At 35.8% G+C, this 19,452-nt stretch overlaps 1 protein-coding gene across 8 annotated transcripts in view; it reads right to left on the bottom strand.

Moving 5' to 3' along the window:
* FBXW7 (F-box and WD repeat domain containing 7) overlaps positions 1 to 19,452 on the bottom strand; it is a 227,473-nt gene that overhangs the window by 83,413 nt on the left and 124,608 nt on the right. For 5 of the 8 annotated variants that reach the window (XM_042935299.1, XM_042935300.1, XM_042935298.1 and 2 more), the window contains 2 exons: positions 10,548 to 10,597; positions 9,326 to 9,907 (listed from right to left, as the gene is read on the bottom strand). The exons of 1 other annotated variant lie outside the window; for it this stretch is intronic. In XM_042935299.1, coding sequence (XP_042791233.1) covers positions 9,326 to 9,838 — 513 coding nt within the window. In that variant the 5' untranslated portion in view covers positions 9,839 to 9,907; positions 10,548 to 10,597. Of the gene's footprint in view, positions 1 to 9,325; positions 9,908 to 10,547; positions 10,598 to 12,292; positions 12,316 to 19,452 lie in introns of those variants that run through there. 2 more of the 8 variants (XM_042935301.1, XM_042935302.1) reach the window with 2 other exon arrangements.

The raw sequence follows: 19,452 nt of genomic DNA, 5'->3' as shown, positions 1-19,452 counted from the left end.
AATGCTATTTCACTATATTGATGAGGTTCAGAACAGGAACAGTAATAGTCAGGCTCTACTACATGTCAGCAGCACCACGTTGACTATGGGACATAACACTTCAAGAGTAACCTGTCCAGAGAAGAGCAACAAGGAGGGTGACCTTGGAAAACTCACTGAAGGGATTCAATCTGGAGAAAAGATTATGGATAAATATGACAGCCAGTCTTCTAGAAGAAGGGCCGTCACTGCTCTAGATGGAAGAACAAGGACCAAAGAAGAGTAACAGATGTCATCATGTAGAACTGTCTAAAAATATATTACTTCACACTGTAGTTTTTCTTTGTGATGACTTCATTCTGAAGCCCAAGTCTATTGCTAAAGCCAAAGGCACAAGTTTGGACTTGGCAACCTCAAAGGTCCCCTCTCATTCAGACATTATCTCAGGAGGCTTAAAATTAGGAGGAAAAACTTAAGCAGTTTAAATACATTACTTAGTTTGAAGAAACGGGGTTGGGAATAGCAGAGGGGAGGGAAAGCACTGGTGACTTCCCGGTAGAGCACTTTAGAAATATGTTTTAAAAGACTCAGAAATTGCCTATAGAAAGATTTTTAAATGATATTCACGTTTCATGGACAGCCAAAACTGCTGTCAAGGCTATTCTAAGTAACTCTCTAAAGAAACTACGTATTAAATAAATGTCCTGGGGCACCTGGGTGGCTCAGTCAGTTGAGCGTCTGACTGCAGCTCAGGTCATAATCTCACAGTCCAGGAGTTTGAGCCCCACACAGACTGGCTGCTGTCAGGACAGAGCCCGCTTCAGATCCTCTGTCCCCCTCTCTGTCTCTACCCCTCCCTCACTCATGCTCTCTCTCAAAAATAAACATTTTGAATAAATAAACAAATAAATGTCTTGAAAATTTAAAAAAGGTACTATTATACTAACTGTTACTCTTGTAATAATGTGGGAAGTTGACCTTAGAAAATTGCCAGGGTGGTACCTGAGTTCCAGAGATACGAAGAATTGGTTACACAAAGAACTCTTAGAGTTCATTGCTTTCCAGTATATTCAGTTGCATTTTTATGAAGAGATCATTATATAATGCCCTTCTGTATGAGGGGTCCTTTCTGTTCAATCTTCTATTGGAGCATTATTATGGAAGTTATTCAAAGGACTAAGTAAAATATGAACTAGTTTCCAGGAGATACAGTTTATTTCTTAATAAATCATAGTAATATATGCTTGTTGTAGCAAGCTTGGGAAATTCTGAAAAGTATATAATATATAATAGAAATAACCATATTCAGAGGGAATTCCTAACATGTGGTTTCTTCCTGATCTTTTCCCATGCATATACAGGTTTAATGTATGTTTCTTTCATAAGTAGGATCATAATGTATACACAGTTTTGAGTTCTGTATTTTCAGCAAACATTATATTTTTAAGTATTTTCCTGTTGTTAAATTTTCTTCAAAGAGATGATTGCTAATGGTTATAGAAGTTGCCTTCAATTAATTTCTGCATCTTAGCAATATGGTTCTTAAATTGGAATTTCAACTTCTCAGGAGAGTCTTACCCTAGAATGGCTAATTGTATTGTAACATTCTTCAATGTAACTATCTTTATATTGCATATTTGAGTTTTAATCAAAATTTAAATGCCATGCTTATTTATAATTTATAGTCTAGCCTGGGTACATCTTAAGAGGTGAAATGAGAATTGTTCACATTACAATTTGTGAATTGTAACTCTCAACCTAAATTAGCACTAGAGACAAATACATCAAATTTCTACTGTTCAAAAAAAAAAAAAGTAGGAACTGTCAACTCAAGACAAAACTTACCCAAAAGTCATAAGGCAATACCAAATGAACTGTGTAATGTAAAGAATCAAAAAGTAGTTCAATGACTTTTCTAATTCTAAGAAGATATAAAAATGGAGATGGAATCAGACCTGGGTTTGAAGGATCTGGCCAGCTAGAGAGAAACAGGGATCATTAAAAGCAAGTGGATCCATGGAAATGAAATCAGGTAGAAAGACACTACAGTATGATTGTGAAAGACTTCAAATGTCCAATTATGGATTTGGCTTCATTAGTGGGAAATCGGTCACCAGATATTTATATTGAGGTTACTAATCCATACAGAGATAAAAATCCGTTTTTTTAAAAATTCATCCAATCATTCATACTGCTAGCTCATTGTCAAGCACATCACACTGTAGCCTAAGCAAAGAAACAGAAACATAAGCAAAGATGCTGCTAACATTTTTAAACACAGACTGTCCAATTTGGATCTTACAAGCACCTGGGGGTAAGTAAAAGGAAGACCAAGTATTCAAGTCTGTTAAACTCTTCAGTGGGCCTATAGGTTTAGAAGATAAGAAAAAGTCAAACCATTTTTCCACCAAAGGACCAGAAGAAAATCAGGATACTAACAGAGACCAGAAAATCTGAGGAGGAAAATTAAAAATTGGTATGAAGAAATAGTAATTTTAGCATTCAGTGGATCACTCAGATGACAATGCCCAAGAGACAACTGGAAATGCAGGACTGAGGCTTGGGTGAATGAGGAGCGCTCAAGACATAATTTTGGAGTTATCCAGCAAAGTGAAAACAGAACCCATGATGATATACACTCCTTTATCCTCTTCATACCATCTTCCCCATCACCAACAAAAATGTTGGTTTTTTGTCTCTGGTCTCTCTCAAAAAATAAATAAACCTTAAAAATAAATAAACATGTTTTAAAAGAATGAAGTTTAGAGAAACCTGACAAATTCTAATTAAAGGAAATTGCATATACCTATCAACTGGGAAGATCTGTGAATAGCATTGCCTTAGAAATTTATGTCACATTTTTATCAGAGATGCGCTCAGCTTATTACAGTTTGTTCCCAATCCACAACTATACTCTTTCAAGTATTTATCTATTTATTTATATTTTTTTCCACTAGAGGGTGATATGATGACTGAACTCTAAAGGTCATTAAAAAAAAAACACAAGACTTATTTCCTTTGTGGGGAATGAAGTGTATTTGTGAGATTAAGGGTGAGGGATAGGAGACAGATAAACAGAAATAAGGTCACAAGCCTTCATTTGTCAACTGACACCTGAGTGTCCCAGGCACTACAGTACTTACTTGCTTTATATAAATATATTTTTTACTTAATCCTTATAAAAACCCTGAGAAGTAGGTATTATAGTCTTATTTTACAGATAAAGAAACAGTCCATGAGATCATTGTCATATAATAGGTGGCAAAATCAGAATTCAAGTTCAAATCTGAAAAGTTACTTTCACTCTAGCATTTTAAGGGAAAACCCATCTTCTCCAGGGTGTCCCCTTCCCTCCACTTCCACTATCCTCTCCACATGTTTATTTTTTAAAGTTTGTATTTAAATTCCAGTTAGTTAACATACAGTGTAATATTTTCAGGTGTACAATTTAATGATTCAACACTTCAATACAACACCCAGTGCTCATCACAAGTGCACTCCTTAATCCCCATCACCTATTTTCCCCATCCCCCCACCCACCTCCCCTCTGGTAACCACCAGTTTTTTCTCTGTCGTTAAGAGTCTGTTTCTTGGTTTGCCTCTCTTTTTTGCCTTTGCTTGTTTGTTTTATTTCTTAAATTCCACATATGAGTGAATCCACGTGGTTTTTTTTCTAAAGTTTTAAAAAAAAATTTTTAACATTTTTTGAGAGAGACAGGAGACAGGGAGAATGCATGCACAAGTGAGGAAGGAGCAGAGAGAGAGGGAGAGAGAGAATCCCAAGAAGGCTCTGCAATGTCAGCGCACAGCCCGATGCAGGGCCCGAACCCACAAACCATGACATCATGACCTGAGCCGAAATCAAGAGTTGGACGCTTAGCTGCCTGAGCCACCCAGGAGCCCCAAATCCATGTGTTTAAAATTGGGTTAAACTGGGCAAAGTGAATATTTCTATGGTATCCTCCTTCACAAAGGTGGGAAGCAAGGCTCTATTCACTGGGCTATGTTTACTAGTGGATGTTATTCAAGATGAGTGCCTTACATAGCTCTTGTTGCTCTCTGGATGTATTTACACCTAACAGAATTTGAATTTAAGTTCTTTGTCTTAACAAGAACAAGACAAGGAAGGCTAGGGATTTCCTGAAGCAGACATCACTCTCTAGAACTCTACATTCAACAGAATAGAATTTACAGCCTGTTAGATTTCAGATGTTAGTCACATTGTCCTACAAAGTTTCTCAGGAGCTCTTGTTCAAAAGAGTGGTTGGAGAATGGAAGACTAGAAACAAAACTGTCATTCTGATCCCCTAATTGGCTAGTGATCATTGTGCCCAATTTCTCTACTGTTTAGAATCTAGAAACAAGAAAAAGCCTCAGACTTTTGTCAATTTTAATAGATATTTATTTCTTATTTGAGGCAAAAAGGATAAAAAAGCTGTTTAGTTACTAGGAGAAATCTAACAGGATGGGAAAAAATAGACTAATTTGAGGTTAAGGAACAAAATTATGTGACAACAGATGGAAGACAACAAGACAGGCATGGAAGAAGCAGAAACTGGTGCTCAAGCATGGTTTTGTTCATGAAAACATCAGGAGAATACAAAAGACTTGGTCTAATGGTAACCTCATTTGCTTTTCATTTTAGTGGAAAATGAGTTGCTACTCTGCATTAAACATGTAAAAAGAGTTTTATGTATGGGCTGGGCATCTCTCTAGAAAACAAGATCCGCCCACCCCCCCCTCACACACACACACACACACACACACACACACACACACACACACACACACAAGCAGGGGAGGGGCAAAGGAAGGAAAAAGAGAATCTGAAGTAGGCTCCACGCCCAGCACAAGCTCAATGAGGCCTCAATCTCACAACCATAAGATAATGACCTGAGTGAAAACCAAGTGTCAGACACTTAACAGATTGAGCCACCCTGGCACGCCAAGATTTTTTTTTTTTAATATAAGGCTGTACAGAGGGAGTTAAAACTGAAAAGATGAGCATTCCTATCTGAGGAAGCAAGTTGACTTTAGAATTTATAGGCAGACTAGTCAAATTTACAGAAATAGCACAGAACTCTTGCTTAAAAACATGTTTGGTGTACTCTGGAAAAGTGATACCTGTTTTCCAATCTCAAATTTCACTGTCATTTCTTCTTGTTACAATTTTAGCCTTGAACCTTTATATCTTCAATAATTTTTGTTAAATACCACATGGAAAACCACTTAACTGAGCCCTAATGATTTCAAATGCGACATTGTATTAGAAAGTTATCCCACTCCAGAGTCTAGAACCTGAATAGACTTGTAGTTCTGCTGAAAATCTTGTGTAGCAATATTTTCCAAATTCTACCATAAGGGGCAGCATAGCACATGGAAAGAAAGGTGTGGGGTTTTTTTGTTTGTTTGTTTGTTTTGTTTTGTTTTGTTTTGTTTTGTTTTGTTAAATTAGGCAGATCTGGATTAAAATCTCTGGTCACTTACAGTGTCATTTTTGGTCTCTCTGTAACTTCTACTTACTTATCTATCACAGGAACTTGCAAACAGTATACGGGCTTAATAAATACCAATTCTTGACTGCCCTTACACTTGACTTTTAACATTAAGATGGTCTGAAATTTCTAATGTACATTATTACGTAGGTTCCCATATGAACAAATCTTTGGTGACTGGGGGAAAAAAAGACTGCCCTAAGAGTTTTGATAGTTTCAGTATGTTTTCAAAGAAAAGACCAAGGCAAGGAAAGACCAAAAGTGGATTTTCTCATTAATATATTTGCATATACAGCATGTTCAGGAATGATTGAATAAGTAAGTATAGCTGGCTCCAGGGTATATTTAAGAAACTGCACCCCCCCCCCAAAAAAAAAAAAACACGTGAAAGATATGTTGGATAAAACTGTAAAGTAAAAGGCTAATCCCATATTAACATTAAAAGGGTTTTTTTTTTTAATGATTCTTTTACCACTACTCTTCTTAAAAGTCACAGTTTAAGAAGACTTAAAAGAAACTGTGGCCAAGGGTAAAATCTGTTGAAGTGTTTTATGTTTAGAATGATCAAAATTTAAAGCTGCTCTAAAATAAAAATACGGTAAAACCTTGGTTTGGGAGCATAATTCATTCTGGAAACATGCTTGTAATCAAAGGACTAGGAAGTATATCAAAGCGAGCTGTGATCATGTGACATTTGGCATCGCATGGTACTCGTATTGCAAGACATTGCTCGTTTATCAAGTTAAAATGTATTAGAAATGTTCGCTGGTCTTGCGGAACACTCACAAAACAAGTTACTCGCAATCTACAGTTCTACATTTGAAATAATGAGAGCGTTTCCTTATTTACTATATTAAGATTTATTATATACATGAGTGACCGACATTTTCTTCTTAAGCAATGAAGTAACAGGTGACATCTGTAAAGTATTGGTGAGAAAATAAAGCACTCTGGGAATGATCCTAAAGAAGAGTTTCAAGAATAGAAAAAAGGAAAATGGGCCAAATGAAGCTCAAAATACCTCATTGCAGAAGGGCATTGCTGCCTTGGCAGTCAAATAGTTTATATTCTTCTTGCCATATTTGTGAAGGAAAATGACCTCAAAATAAACAACATATCAAAAGTATGTACACAGCATACCTATACAGACACACACACACATACATACAGACACTCATGCACATATACACATCTATCCCTGTAGTTGCTAGTACTCAGTCCACTCCTGTGGCCTTGTGTGGACTGCACAATATCTTGCATTTCATGACCTGAGAGACACTAGGAAAAAACTGCCTTAAAATTGTTACTTTGTTTTTAAGGAGGTAACGATATAACTACATAAAATACACCTAAAAGTTCTGTTTACAGATTCATCTTGAAGGGAAAAAAAAAGATAAAACATCTGTCAAACCTGTGTACTGGTAGTTTTCCTACAGAACAATCTAATGACTTCTCCTTTTGGAAAACTATATGTTTTGTCTAGCTGGCTTTCTTGTCTTTAAAATATAGCAGAACTCACTGATAGCTTTGCATTGTTCAACAATGCTTAGTTTCAATTAAACTTCTTTCTTAAACAAGATAATGCAGTAAAATATTAAGCCCCATTCTTCCACTTGAATCCTCAGGAAGAAGAGAGGTAGAAACCCCCTCTTTTAATGTAGTAACCTTGAGGGGGAGAGATCAAGAGATCTGGGGGACAGAAGCTGGGTGGACTGCACTGTAAAAGGTCTTAGCCTTACCAACAAAGCAGGCTGTGGCTATTAGGGGTAGAGATTCAAAGCACTTCAACACCTTGAGACAGAGATGGCAGAATGGATATAAATCACTACTGAAGTCAGCCCCTTCTCAAACCAACTAAATAAAATCTAAACTTGTAGACAGGCTAGGTAAATTAGGGATAAACATGTTTTAGAAGGAGTTTAAAGTTTCACAGCCTTAAGCAAAAATGATACAGCAATTGAAGTATTAAACCTAGTTCCTGAGACATTTTATTCCAGGTCAAGTTACATTAAGGGAGACGATGTTACATCTGTTTGTATATTTTTTATGGGCTAAATCACTGATTCACTATAAAATTTAAAAATAAGCAAATAAGAACAAGAGGATAGACTACTACGGACATTATTCATTTTAATGTCTGTAAAGTAAGTAAGCTATCATTTGAACGAAAATATTCCATACCAAAGAACTGTTTAACTTATAAGTCTATTCTACATGGACAGTCATGATTTTTATCTAATTTTCAAATGATAAATAAAGAACCAAACAGCATGCAAACATAAAGATTTATGAGCGTAGAAGCCTGGTTGGGTGGGGGGGGGGGGGGAGGGGGGCAAAAGTTGTGTTACATAACTCATTCATTCTGAATATAATTCTTTTCACTTTCTCTCCTCTTTAAATTTAGACCATAGATAGCAACACTGCCTAAAATATTGATTAAATTCTAAGTCCAGCAAAAAGTACCTGACGTCTTATTGAATTTCCTGTAATTTCAACAGCACCAAAATACAAAGAAAATAAAATTCAATGAGGAGGAGAAGTCAGCACTTACTTGACTTAGGAGCTAGTCAACAAGACCAACTATGTAAAGAAAACTCCTATTTACAACTTTATCATTTTCTAGGGTTAGTGTGTATGTGTGTTCATATTCCTTACAACTTACAAATGTTTCGATTATAGAATATTTTAAACATACTTTGAAAACCACACAGAAGAATACTCATGAGCCATCCCCACCCTAATCTCTGTAACCTGGCCTCAACAATCAGCAACTCACGACCAATCTATACTGTCTCCTTTTCTCCCCTTCAGTATTATTTTGAGGTAAAGCCCAGGTACTATATCATTTCATTTGGACTATATTCGATTGGGAGGGGAGGGGAGAGACTACAACAGAAAGATTGGGGAGTGAGAGAAATAATGCTGCTTCTTTTCTTCTACAATCCTTTGTCATAACCCTTTGTCATAACCACAATTTTAAGGAGTAGCCAGGAGTATTTTGAGGAAAGAAGTCCACATGCCATCCCAAACAAGCACCGGCAATTCCAAATTTACTGCAACTGCCCAATCACTTCCTCCTTCCATCTCAGTCGGACTTCAATGTTTCAGGACCTCCCTGCCTATCTAGTAGCAAAGATGACAGACAGTATGACTGACTGGTATACTTCAGTCCTTAATTTCTGGCATAGCCACAAAGGACTGCATCCAATGGAAATGTTGTTCTAGCACTAGATTAATCAACAAGTCCCAGAGTTGATAAGATTTCTCTGGTTTAGACAGAAGTCTGCCTACCTTTTGAAACAAGACTATGGCTAACTCCATGGGCTACCACTAGCTGAATGAGATAAGAAGGCACATACAACAGAGCTGTCTTCTAGGAATGGGAAGGAAAACAAAAACTGCAGATAAGGGAAGTGGTGGCAGAAACTTGACAATAACTTGTGCCTTGGAGTGACACCTGTGAATACACAGCCCACCCCAGAAGCTGCATTTTGTAAATAAGAAAAGTTTCTTTACGATTTGATTTACACAAATCGTGTTTCACTGCAACACTCTCTGCTGCACACAAACTACTAACACCCGTCCTAGGGATAAAATTTATGGTAAAATTTGATATTAATGATTTTTCATAGTAATAGGATCAATTACCCTTCCCTTCGTTTGTAATAAGATTGTGCCATTATCAGTACTTCTGTTTCTAATACTTTCTGTAAAACAAAAATTAGTTCATTTTATTACTACACATCTGATGATGAATTTTGTGGTAATAACAAAGAGTGTGAGGACAGTTTCATTACAATGAATGTGGATAGGTAAACGTCTCAGGGGAACAGTGAACTAAATATACTCACTTTTGTTGTCTTTGTATAGAACGGGGAGGAGAGTTGGTGAATAGGCAGGTCCACGATACTAGTGGAGTTTGTGACACTGTTACTATGTGTATGTTCATCTTCCCTGCTACTGTCATCAGACTGATCAAAATCATCACTCTCCTGGTCCATTTCCTCTTCCTCTTCATCCTCCTCATCTTGCTCACCAGCATGTTCTCCGTCTTCTTCTTGTTCTTCCTGATTTCCTGAGGAGTCCTCATCTACCGAAATGAATCGATTGTTGTTTTCTTCCAACCGTCCTTGCTGGGAGTCGTTCTGGTCTCCAAGCCTAGGTTCTGCTCGGATGACTTCACCATTCCTTGCGGTGTGCTCCTCCTCTTGTTGTCGGAGCTGCTGCTGCTGCTGCTGGTGCTGTTCCTCCTCTACCACGCGGTTCATCTGCTCCTCATCTGCCTGGCTTGAGGAAGGGTTACCTCTCAGAGAGCCTCCAGTTCGTCGTCTTTTGCTGCCCACAGAGAGCAGTTCCTGATTCATTTCCAAAAGCCAGCTTGCTACTTCTTGGACCTTGGCTAGACTATCAGAAGATGCAAAGGATTTCACATTCTGTAGGGAAAAATGGGGGGGGAGGGGAGAAAAAGGTTTGTTCAATCTATATTATCTTCCACTTTTATGTCCTAGGTCTATATTCCAAATTTCATTAAAGATTATAAAGTATCTGATGCCATGGAGACATTAAGATGTTCTTTAGAAATCAATAAAGTTTAAAATGTAGAAATTACGACACTTTATAAAGACAGACACAAAAATCACATAGTGAACAGCTTTATTTTAATCTTTTAAAAAACAATTTTAGAATGAAGCCTGATAATTTAGTTGCTTTGACCAAAACATAATTTAACCAATAAAATCATTTTCAATTTTAAATCAGTTCATAAATGATATCTTTTGTAAAGCTTCCAGATGTTATGAAGTACATCATAAAAAAAAAAAAAAATTCAATGCTCAGTTAAGTTCAGGAAATGCTGAGGTAAACCAAGATAAAAAGGCCTTCTTACCTTAGGAATTTCCCAAACTTCTCTGATCATAGAACCTTGCCTTAAGACATAGTTTTCCGATAGACACCAAGTATAATTCATTATGATTTTCATCGTTCACAATGAATATAAATTGAATGGACAGTAAATAAACAAAAAGTTTTACTTTTATTTTTTTAAAAAAGGAAAAAAAGTTCATAAGTTCATACCCTCTGACCCAGTAACTCCACTTCTGGCAATCTATCCTAAGGAAGTAATCCTAAAACAGAAAAAAAAATTATGCAAAGGATGCTCACTGCAGCTTTATCCACAAAAGCAAAAAATAAAAATAAATGTAAATAAAAATAATCAAAACCCAAACGTTCAAGAAAAGGAATCCATGAGATGGGATACATATAGTGCAATTCCTAAACACCATGTTCATTTTTAAAAATTTGAGGGCATGGATGTTTATATTATGTTTATATTATGCTAAGGGAAATTACATGATCACAACATTTTTAAACTGCATAAATACAAGATTTCAAAATACAAACTGCTTTTGGGTGGTGGTATTGTAAGCACCTAAAACTTATTTTTTAACTGCATTTTCAAATGCTATATATCAGACACATTTGCTTTTATAAAAGTTTTATAGACTGACACTAAAATTTGATCTGATATAGAATCTCTTCATAATGGTCATTCCTAAATTTCACCCTTTGCAGATACCTATATGGACGTGTTTGAGGTCATATAAAATAATGCCAATACACTGCCCAAGTTCATATAAAACTCCTTTTAAAAATATCTTTACAGGTTTATGAGATAAAACAAATACAACATACATCTTCTATCATGCCCTAAGAATAACTACATTATATCACAATGGTCTTTATTAAAACAGCCTTATCTACTTTTCGAACCCTTGCCACTAGATGGTAAATCTCCCAAAGTGCCTCAGTTCTCACTGCAAGTTTTGAAATGGGGTTTGAAAGTCTGAAAGATAGCTTTAAAATAGCAATATTTCATTTTACTTTCTATAATCTACACTTGCTAAGAAATAAGCTGTAGTGTGGGAGGAAAATTCTTTAATTCTAATTACAACTAGAAGTGTAAGTATAGAAAGAGAAGAGTTCCAACGACTGAGCTATGAGACACTCCAACATTCAAAGAGAAGAAGACTAACCAACAAAGGTAACTAACAAGGAGGACTGGGAATGGGTGGTATCTTCGAAACATTCAGGTGAAGAAAGTATACCCTGAAGGACAAAGTATAAAATGACAACTGTTGATGATAGATCAAGTAGGATGAACAGAAAGAATTGACCATTGGATTCAGTAACATGGAAGTCACTAGTAATAGGAGTTTTGTTAGTTGAAATCTGATTAAAGTAGATTTAAGAGAGTAGATAAAAGAGAACAGAGATGGTAGGTACAAACAAGTTAGGAATTTGCTGCAAAAAAGAACAAACAAAAGGGAGTAGTAACTGGTAGGGAAAACAGAATTAAAAGAAAATTTTTTATTCTTCAAGACTGGAGACCTAGCAGTGTAGTGTATCTGTATATTAACAAGAGTGATCTGGTACAAAATGTGGTGTTCTTCTTAATTAATTAAAAGGGGATGATGAGAGGGGCGCCTGGGTGGCTCAGTCGGTTGAGCGGCCAACTTCGGCTCAGGTCATGATCTCGCGGTCCGTGAGTTCGAGCCCCGCATCGGGCTCTGTGCCTGGAGCCTGTTTCAGATTCTGTGTCTCCCTCTCTCTGACCCTCCCCCGTTCATGCTCTGTCTCTCTCTGTCTCAAAAATAAATAAACGTTAAAAAAAAAATTTTTTTTAAAAAAAAGGGGGGGATGATGAGAAAGAATTCAAAAATGGAGGACTAGTTTTAGTTAAAAAAAAAAATGGAAACTTTATGGCAAAAGATAGAAAAGAAGTGTGGTATCACAGGTACTTTAAATTTATTTCTTTTTACCATATTTTTCAATGTGGAAACAGCTGGAAATAGGTGGGTTTTTACAGAGGTAGAAGTCTTTGGAAATTCTCTACTCATTCCTTCAACTGTTTTCCTTCTTCTTTCTAAAGTAGGAAGCAACGTCATCATTGTCATCATCATCAGAGTGATCTTGGGAGAAGAGTGTTAGAAATTTGAAGAAAGAAGTATGAAATAGTCCTTCAGGGAGAGAGAAGGAAACTTTCCTAGGTGCATGAGATTTCGATGATCAAATATAATCAATAAGCTATGATGTAATACATACTAAATATGGCTTTAAAAAGTCAAGTGGTTCGTATTTACAACTCAGACAAGAACAACAACAAAATTTCTATTTGAGGTGGAAAGTAGGTCTTAGGAAAAGCACATTAAATAATATATCTGTTGTTTTCTACAAAAAAATTAAAATTAAAAAAACTACAGAAAATAAAGGTCATCAAAGTCTTACTGGCTAGTATATGTAGAAGACAAACTATGAAAACATTAGAGAGAGGCAGGTTAAAAATAACATGCTGAAAAACACTGACCTACACAAATGAATATATATAGTATCCCAATGTATATAAGGTAAATCTACTATTCATAGGTTTCCTTCAAACAATCAAAATCTTGCTTTCATAACTGTATCTAAAGTCAGCTCTCCCAACATTAACAGAACATTTTTCACTTGGATGTTTATGCATAGAACAGCACGATAACAGGGTCAGTACCTTGGGATAATGCAAACCCCAACCAACTGCCCTTTGTGTGTCCAACCTAACAGGCAAATTTTTAAGAGACTGAAACAGGTTAAATGCCATATTGAAAGCAATTCATAAAGTGCAAAAGGTGAAAGAACAAAGGTCATAAAGCTAATCATAAAGAATATGTGAGAAGTAGGGAGGAGACGGTTGGTAAGCAGTCAGCCTATCAACAAATAGAAAGTGTATGACTGGCATGTCTAAAATAGTACTAGTACTGTCACTGGTGAACACTTCTGTTGCCAATTATGAAAACAAAAATTCAAATCACTATCATTCTGTAACTTTAGTGTTATATTGGGAAGAACAGAGAATAAAGTGTCTTAATTTAAGCCAATAAAGTTAACTGACTCATATTTACAACCATGGCATAGAGATAGCTTTCAAAATAATACAGATTCTTACAAACAGACCTGGTCAAAAATGGTAAATCCAAGTAAAAGAATCAGACTTAAAGCACAGCCAATATAAAATATGCAATGACACAGCTAAAAGTCAGATTAGAGGAATCCCAGAATATTTGAAAAGGCTACAAATATCTAACTGACAGACTTACATAAAAATTTGTCCAAGTAGTATATATATTAGACTGGATTTCTCTGACCCAGTTTGGGAATGGAAAATAGGAATGAAAATTTCATCTTCTATTGGTATTCATAAACACAAAATTAAACAAAAAAATCCAGTGTTTTTAGGAAATTAGTTCTAATAATAATCTATTAAAGAAGCTAATGACCTAATTAAAATAATAAATATTTATCCAATAAGATCAGAATCAATTAAATACCTATGGGGGGGGGATCTTTTAAAAAGTAGTTTATAAAACCCCACATTAAGAAAAAGAAAACAAAGTTGACCTAAAACTTAAAACTGCCATATAGGAAAAGCTAATAAAATATTAACAAAAAATGCACACTTTCACTTTTAAAACTCTAATTCTGTAGAATTAGAACTTGTAAGAAACACAAACATCAACAAACAGAATCCTGTATCCTAAAAAGTCAGTGTAAAATCCAGAAATGCTCTTTTATTTCTTTTTACCAGAAGTATATAATGTCAAGATATATCAAATACATAACTTATGTTTTTATCAATAACTAGTGAGACCAAACTTGGAAGTAAGGAAAATAAAGTCTGATGGCTAATATACTTTGACATTAAATTACACAATTTCCTTGGCAATTGGGCATGAGAAGAATGGAAATGATTCAAAGTCAAGAAAACCATAGAAATTTTAAATTGAAAATGTTCCTCACTTCACAGACAAAGCAACTGAAGCTGGAAGAGATTTAAGTAAATTTCTCAAGATTGCTAGCTTCCAGCTAGCTTCAAGCAAAGTAGGGACCAGAGACATTCAACTGAGTTTTCTTTTATGTGCCTCAGTCTACATTAACTATAGATGATAAAATCCTAAAAGTATTATTCTCTAACACTGATACTCAGCCTTCTTTTCCAAAACCAGAATCACTACAGTGCTCAAAGATTATTATTCTAAAACAAATACTTGCTGAACACTCAATATGCTTCAGGCACATTTTAATTTTCTAGAGAATAATGTTGGAAATGTTTCTTTACGAGTTAATCGCTGACCTTTAACCCAACCAGAACCCATGAAAAAATCAGATTTTACATTATAAATAACTCTGTATGTGTGTATGTATTTAAACAAACCTGAAACAATGGTTTAAAGAGGTAATTATGAAATATTTCAGATACCTAAAATCTCTATAAATCACCTTTAATTAAACACAGTCCATTCTCATCATTCGCAGTAATTGTGTTCTATAAAGTTACCACAAATACTGAGCCACTGCTCCTAGAGGAAACACAGAGTTAAGTTCCTACAAGCCTTGGTCACAAACATTTTGGCCAACTGATCAATATATAACCTTTTCATATGTATGTTTCTATATAAAGACATGTACTGAATACATATTGTTGATTCATTAACACTGAACTCACAGTCAGCAATACTATAAATTCATGCCTGAACAAAGCTTGTCTTATGCTCTCCATAAGGCACATCACGACACTAGACAGCACCTCACCACTATGCCTGGAGACCATTTTAAATGGCAAATTACCAGTGAAAAGCTTTTAATGAAAAATATTTCACTAAATAAACCATAAAAAGGACACTTGTTTACAGTATGAGAGCTGAAACAAGAAGGCAGAGAGTCACTTTGTTTGACCTCAGAAAGGAATGTGCATGCCAAGTGATTTTGCCACCCTGTGCACGCTCGAGTCCACAAATGACTGTGAAAACATCATGAATATTGCTTTTTGGTGTCAAAAATAAACTGTAGTGCATAAGAAAATTTGCAAATACAGATCTGCAAATAATGAGCATGAATTGTACCTACTTTATCTCAATCCTTTAGACAGAGCTGTGCTTGCAATGCAAGATTCACACAGTATTTTGAGATACCGATGAAGAAGCCACAGCATTACCAATTATTGCTTCTGGATATATAACAAAGGATAAATGATCAAAGAAATTGAAAGCTCTAATAGATATTCATCACTAGATTTCTCACATAAATGAAAATTCAGATAGCCTATATTAAATAAAGTTATACTTTGTATAAAGTAATCTCTAGAAAGAAAAGGGGAGAGAGTGGCATCACTTTTCCCTTTGTAATTACAGTGGGCAAAACAGGGTTCTTCTGGCAGCATCTTTCACAATAGTGTGAAGTCCAGGGAATTATGAACCTAAGGATGTCTGAAGAAAGAGATGCCTCAACAGTCAGTTCCATCCTAGGATGAAGGAGAAGTATGATAATAATTTTGCTTTTCAAAAAAAATCAGAAATAAGGTTACTGTGATAGAAGAGAATTACTCCAGGACTTTCACCCATGTCCCAGAAAATAGTGGCTAACTTTTGGTCATTATACTTTGTTCATTTAGTGGCATTTCAGACCTAATTTCAGTGCTTTTTTTTTTTTTTTAAACTAGTTGCTCAGAAACTTTTTTACTAATTTCTCATGACCCTTGCTTTTCAAAAATCTTTGATTATTCAAAACCATTTGAACTTATTTCAGGATGCTTAAAGGAATCAAAGAGGGCAAGTTCACATGTTAAACAAGTTGAGCTCTGAAAGCCTGTCTTAAGAGTAAATTAGAGCTGTAAGCCTCAAAAGATGTTTCCAAGACAAACATTAACCATGAAATTACCTTTAAATCTAAGTAACTGAGGAACACTAGTTACACTAATAAAACAAGGGGTAACTTTAAGCAAACTGCCAAAGCCTCCAAATGACTATGAAATTTTTAGACATTTTTAAAATTACATGGCAGGGGATGATCCATTAGACTACAAAGTCATTTAAGAAGCTTTAAGACATAGATCGCAGGAAAACAAACCAAATTGTACTGATGATCAAAAAGGATAACTCAAAACTTTCAATCACCTTCAGCAAGCAGTTTAGGATTTTCCCTGAATCCGAAAGCAGCTTCCCTAGTCACCAGGAGCCCTCTTCTGGCCACACCACTTACCAACACTCCAACCTTATATAATGAAATCTATACATACCCCAAGTTAATAATTTATTTGTTAATTATAGCCAAACTGATTAACAGTATCTGGGAATACATAATAAAATGCCATTTCACTCAGAATAAATGTCAATTTTTATGGTTACCTATCTATATAATAATCTACACACACCACCAACACTATTTGCTTATATTCTGTTCTTTTTTTTAACTTTACTCTTTCTAATCTTGTTCTTTCTTCAAGAAGAAAATATGCTATCTCAGAGCCTTTGCACTGGCCACTCCCTCTGCCTGAATGCTCTCCCCAGTAGATCCATATGGTTCTGCCCATTGCTTTCTTCAGAATCAGTTCACATGCCCCCTACACAATGACACTTTCCCTAATCATTTTATTTAAAATAACAATTCCCAGGGTGCCCGGGTGGCTCAGTCAGCTAAGCATCCGACTTCAGCTCAGGTCACAATCTCACAGTGCATGAATTCGAGCCCCACGTCAGGCTCTGCAATGACAGCTCAGAGCCTGGAGCCTGCTTCAGATTCTGTCTCCCTCTCTCTCTGCCCCTCCCCTGCTCACACTCTGTCTCTCAAAAATAAAATAAAAACATTGAAAAAAAGTTTTAAAAATAATAACTCCCTTGCATCATACTTCCTTTCCCCCTTGCCCTGTTTTACTCTTCTCCATAGCACTGTATAAAAGCACTGGAATAGTGTATGCAATACAGTAAGTGCCCATCTATCGATCTATCCGTCTATTCATGTATTATCTGTCTCTTCCCACTAGATTTTAAGCTTCCTCAGGAAAAAGACGTTCCTTTTTCACCACAGCTCTCTTCAGCACCTACCCAAAGCCATAAATGTTCAGCTTAGTCCTCAAAGCATTTTTTAGTCAGTAAATAATTATTAAATCTTTTTAAAGTCAATTATATGCATTCTTTCTCACCAAAGAACTTCAAGCCAGGTCACAAACACAATATCAAATATTTAAACACATTTTTAAAAGCTGTACTGTGAACATGTTACATGTTGTATTTTTTAAACTGGGTATAAATCTAGCCTTAACATCTATTTATCATTTTTTTTCTTTTATCAAATTTCTTGTTATTTTAACACAAGCTATAAAAAAATAAATATGTGACTAAAAAGATTGATACTTCAAAAGCACAGAATTTGTTGGGTAATTCTAGTTCCACATGTAGTTAACCGGGAAATCAAAGATGTACCTTAAGGTGAAAATCTTCCAGGGACTCCAAAATTGGCTGAATAGGTCCTTAGCAATGTAGATTAACAAAAGCAACACAAAATGAACAATATGGGGAGCACTGTGCAAATATTCATGTGAGCAGCAAATTTTACGGTTTGGAACAATGATTTAAGTCCACATGGCTCATCAATCATATATATCTTTACTGGAAATAACATAAAACACTATTTCTCAGTTCACATTACAATACCTATTTTTTGTTTTTTAACTTATATGTTTTTGTTTTGGCCAAATTTAATTCCTCATTCCCATTCAACTCTACTACATCTGCAATTTGCATTTACTCCACTAAAACCAAATTTTAAACTGGCTGCTAAGTCCCACTGGATCTTTTACCATTTTTGTAGTTTTTTACATTTACTGAATAAGCATTCCCTCTTCTTTACCACTCTCTTGTCCCTTAATTTCCTTTGGTATCATTCTTTTCTTGATATCGTTCCTCGGGTAGTACTGTTCTCTGTTGCTAGCTCCTTCCTTCTCTGCAGTGTCTTTAAAACCTAATAAAAGAAGAACTTTTCTAACTGCTAGGCCTGCATTGGAGCCAGATCATATCACTGAATAAGGAAATGTTTTTTCCAAGTCTTTTATAAAATAAATAGTGTCTAGGCAATATTTTTATTCATATTGCTTTGGCTTATGGTTTGAGTTGGTTTACTATTCAACACTGTTGAAAAATTTTCATGCTGTGAGTAATATTAAAATGAATGTACAACCTTTATTTAAATTAAATCTGCTGAACCTACATTAAGAAAAATTAAGCCCCATTTTGGTTTAAGCTTGTTACGTGAAATTTATTACATTTCTTATGAGTCTGAAAAATTTATGCAAAGATAAAAGATATTTATCTCAAGGAAAGTAAGTTAAACTTAATTAACAGGGGGTTGTATTTTCCCCCAAGAGAAGTTCGCTAAAATGTCATTTTTAGTTTTTTTTTTTTTTTTTAATTTTTTTTAACGTTTATTTATTTTTGAGACAGAGAGAGACAGAGCATGAACGGGGGAGGGGCAGAGAGAGAGGGAGACACAGAATCGGAAACAGGCTCCAGGCTCCGAACCATCAGCCCAGAGCCCGACGCGGGGCTCGAACTCACGGACCGCGAGATCGTGACCTGGCTGAAGTCGGACGCTTAACCGACTGCGCCACCCAGGCGCCCCTCATTTTTAGTTTTAAACATGAAGGGAAAACTACTCTTGCACATACCACATCTAATTTGGATCTCATACAGTAGAAGTTAATGGTAAGACCTATTTGAACAAGGCAAAAAAGACAAAGTAGTAAAGTAAAAAACAAAAACTGTAATCTCTACCTGCTCTACTAACTTGTATTAAAACAGATACACTAGGGCGCCTGGGTGGCTCAGTTGGTTGAGCCTCCGACTTGGGCTCAGGTCATGATCTCACGGTCTGAGTTCGAGCCCCACATAGGCTCTGTGTTGACAGCTCAGAGCCTGGAGGCTGCTTCAGATTCTGTGTCTCCCTCTCTCTCTGCCCCTCCCCCACTTGTGCTCTGTCTCTCTCTCTCTCTCTGTCAAAAATAAATAAACATTAAAAAAAAATTAAAAAAAAAAAACAGATACACTTTGTGGGAAGAAGGAATCACACAAAAAGAGGCGACTGACTAATGAACTTTCCAATACAAACAGATCCA

Source organism: Panthera leo, chromosome B1 (assembly GCF_018350215.1).
Source record: "Panthera leo isolate Ple1 chromosome B1, P.leo_Ple1_pat1.1, whole genome shotgun sequence".
Lineage (NCBI taxonomy): Eukaryota > Metazoa > Chordata > Mammalia > Carnivora > Felidae > Panthera > Panthera leo.
This window is presented reverse-complemented; position numbering and strand designations above follow the sequence as displayed.